The sequence below is a fragment of the Montipora capricornis genome, chromosome 3, assembly GCF_036669925.1.
Source record: "Montipora capricornis isolate CH-2021 chromosome 3, ASM3666992v2, whole genome shotgun sequence".
Classification (NCBI taxonomy): Eukaryota; Metazoa; Cnidaria; class Anthozoa; order Scleractinia; family Acroporidae; genus Montipora; species Montipora capricornis.
Window position 1 is genome coordinate 62184270 of NC_090885.1, and position 2500 is coordinate 62186769.

The 2500-nt window shown below is 41.8% G+C and overlaps 1 protein-coding gene across 1 annotated transcript in view; it reads left to right on the plus strand.

Moving 5' to 3' along the window:
- The first annotated feature begins 1016 nt into the window (after positions 1–1016).
- Positions 1017–2500, plus strand: part of LOC138040690 (fibroblast growth factor receptor 4-like) — a 32929-nt gene continuing 31445 nt past the window's right edge. Inside the window, exons 1-2 of the mRNA XM_068886369.1 lie at positions 1017–1277; positions 1587–1802. Of these exons, the coding sequence (XP_068742470.1) occupies positions 1718–1802 (85 nt within the window). The 5' untranslated portion in view covers positions 1017–1277; positions 1587–1717. The remainder of the gene's footprint in view (positions 1278–1586; positions 1803–2500) is intronic.

Genomic DNA, 2500 nt, shown 5'->3' on the forward strand with positions numbered 1-2500 from the left:
AAATGGTTTATAGACTCTCTAGTTTTCTCGGATAAGGACAAATGACAGTAGACGCCGTCTCATAACTGCTCATAACCCTGTGGGACGAACCAACCGGGCGACTCTGACGACCTTGATCACTTGCGGATAGAACTGAGTTCTATCCCGACGATCGAAGGTCGTATCAGTCGTTTGGGTCGTCAGCGATCGTCTGGGTGGTGTTCCATTAGGCGATGTTTCCATATAATCGCCCCGATCGCCCCTGAACATTATTTGAAACGACTGGGGCGATCGGGATGATCCGGACCATCATGAGGAAACCAGGATTAAGAGAATCCACACACTCTTCGCGCTGAGTCACGAAGAGTAGGGCATAATAAAAACTGTATGAAGTTAATTGCGTCTCCCTCTCTGAATAAGTGAGCTTTCTCGTTAGCTTTCTCGAAGTGAGCTTTCTCGTTAGATTTAATTACCAAAATATCTGTTGTTGTTGCTGTTATTGCTTTCAGTTCAATTTTATGCGTAATCGGGAAAATAAATTGATCATCACGCGGCCGTCGGGAAAAACAACACCGCTCTCGTTTCATTTCCGGTTATTGGAACCAGAACTATAATATTTCCGATTTGATGTTTTCTCAGCGACACCCGACAAGCTTAAGAATAGAATGCGCTTTGAGTTCTTACATATTTATGGCACTGACAATATCTTGCAATAAAAGAAAATCAACAAATGTGAGCGAATTCACTCAGCAAGACCCTTCAGTCTGACAAGTGGCCACCGAGTTTATCATATACTAACAGAGCCTTTCGAACGCTGATTCACTTTTGACTTATTGAATTGATTCCTCGAACTTGTAAAGAGCTTTTTGTAAACGTGGGAAATAATAATTTTAGTGAACCGTTTAAGGCGAGAACAAGTTTACAGTCATGTTTGTAGATCGCTTTGTCTCACCTTCGGAAGTTTAGGAATCGATATATCACAATAGCGTGTCTTGGGCTGACAATTTGTGAATAAATGTCAAAGGTGTCGTCACTTGAGCACTCGAGCGTGCCCAAATGTCCTAATTTTTATTCGCTTCGAAGTGGCGAGGGCTTCATCCGGCATTTCTTTCCATTTCTTCTGGCCATTTCTTGAATTTGGGGGACCCTGCGCGTTTGCCAATTTTTACCCTTCGCGGACCACAACACAAGACGCACGAAATGCGGTGATAAGGGATCGACTGATCACGCGCAAAGCTCGAGTTATACAACTTTCAGAATCACATCCGTTGTCGAGGGCAGTCATCAGTATTCACGTTGTAAGTCCACGTTGTGAGATTTTTGAGAGCTTTCGATTCATCCACATCACAATAGAAGCTGCCTTTGCTTATGTCGACGTTGTTTACCTTAATTTGCATTCGTTGGGGTCGCTAGTTGCGTTAATGAAGCTCTTGGGTATTTCATACACTGTACAGTCGGAAAACCGTACAGTCGCGCAAGTCGCTAGAATGCGTATTAAAACTGTCGGATTGTTCCATTCGCCTTTTGTCTTCATATTTTTTCAACCAGGGACAGTATTCTTTCTCTTCAGCATTCTCGTGAACCTCCTGATTATCAATTCATTCTAGGAAAGTTTTCCATACAGGTTAAAAGTTTAATTCCTTGACGAGACACAAAGACAAGACACAAAGATGAAGTACTAGTCGGTGGGATAATGTGCGGAAGCTGAGGGTTCGCGCGAGTGCGAGAGACGTGGAGCATGATTTTACACCGAGGTTGTGGAGTCTCTTTGATCGCTTTCATTCTTTTGAGAATCTTCGGAATTTCAGCCCAACAAAATAGAGGTAGGTGGCTTAGTGAAGAAATTAAATTTGACAACATCAACGAAGGTTGTTTAAACATTGTTGATTGCATGCTCTCATTCATAACTTTAACATAAAATCGAAGCTGGCGTTTTCATTTAGCGCAATTTCAGAGAAACTACTGAATCGTTATAGCACAGAACTGTTAGAAACGTCAGAAAGAAGGAATCAATGAGAGATAACGACTGATTTCCTGTGAATGGCGCTCCTGTTATTACGTTACGTTGTAAGAATTTTCCGATTACGCTCAAAGGATTGTTCAGCCTGTGCGCGCGGTGGATACGACTGCTTATATCATTCGAAACTGAATGCTATTACTTTTTTGGGGCTGTTAGTGCTCTAGATATTCTCAGTCAATTCTTAGCGGGTAAGGAAAGTAACAGTAACAGAAACAAACGCATCACCCAGATCAAGATTCAATATTTCAAGTCACTCTCTATGTGCAGAAAGAGGCAAGCTGTGTCGCTTCGATTCCAGTCAAAAATAGTGATTCCGCTTTGCGGTGGTAGTTACAACATTTTCAAGATGATCATTTAGCCATCTATAAGCCTTACATATTCATGTTGAAACCGAACTGTGTTCTTTGCATGCTTACTACACAAGTTGGATGGCAGCAAATATAGGGTCAATTATATGTGCGCAATGAGTTTTCCGAAAAAAATACAATTCGACAAATTATC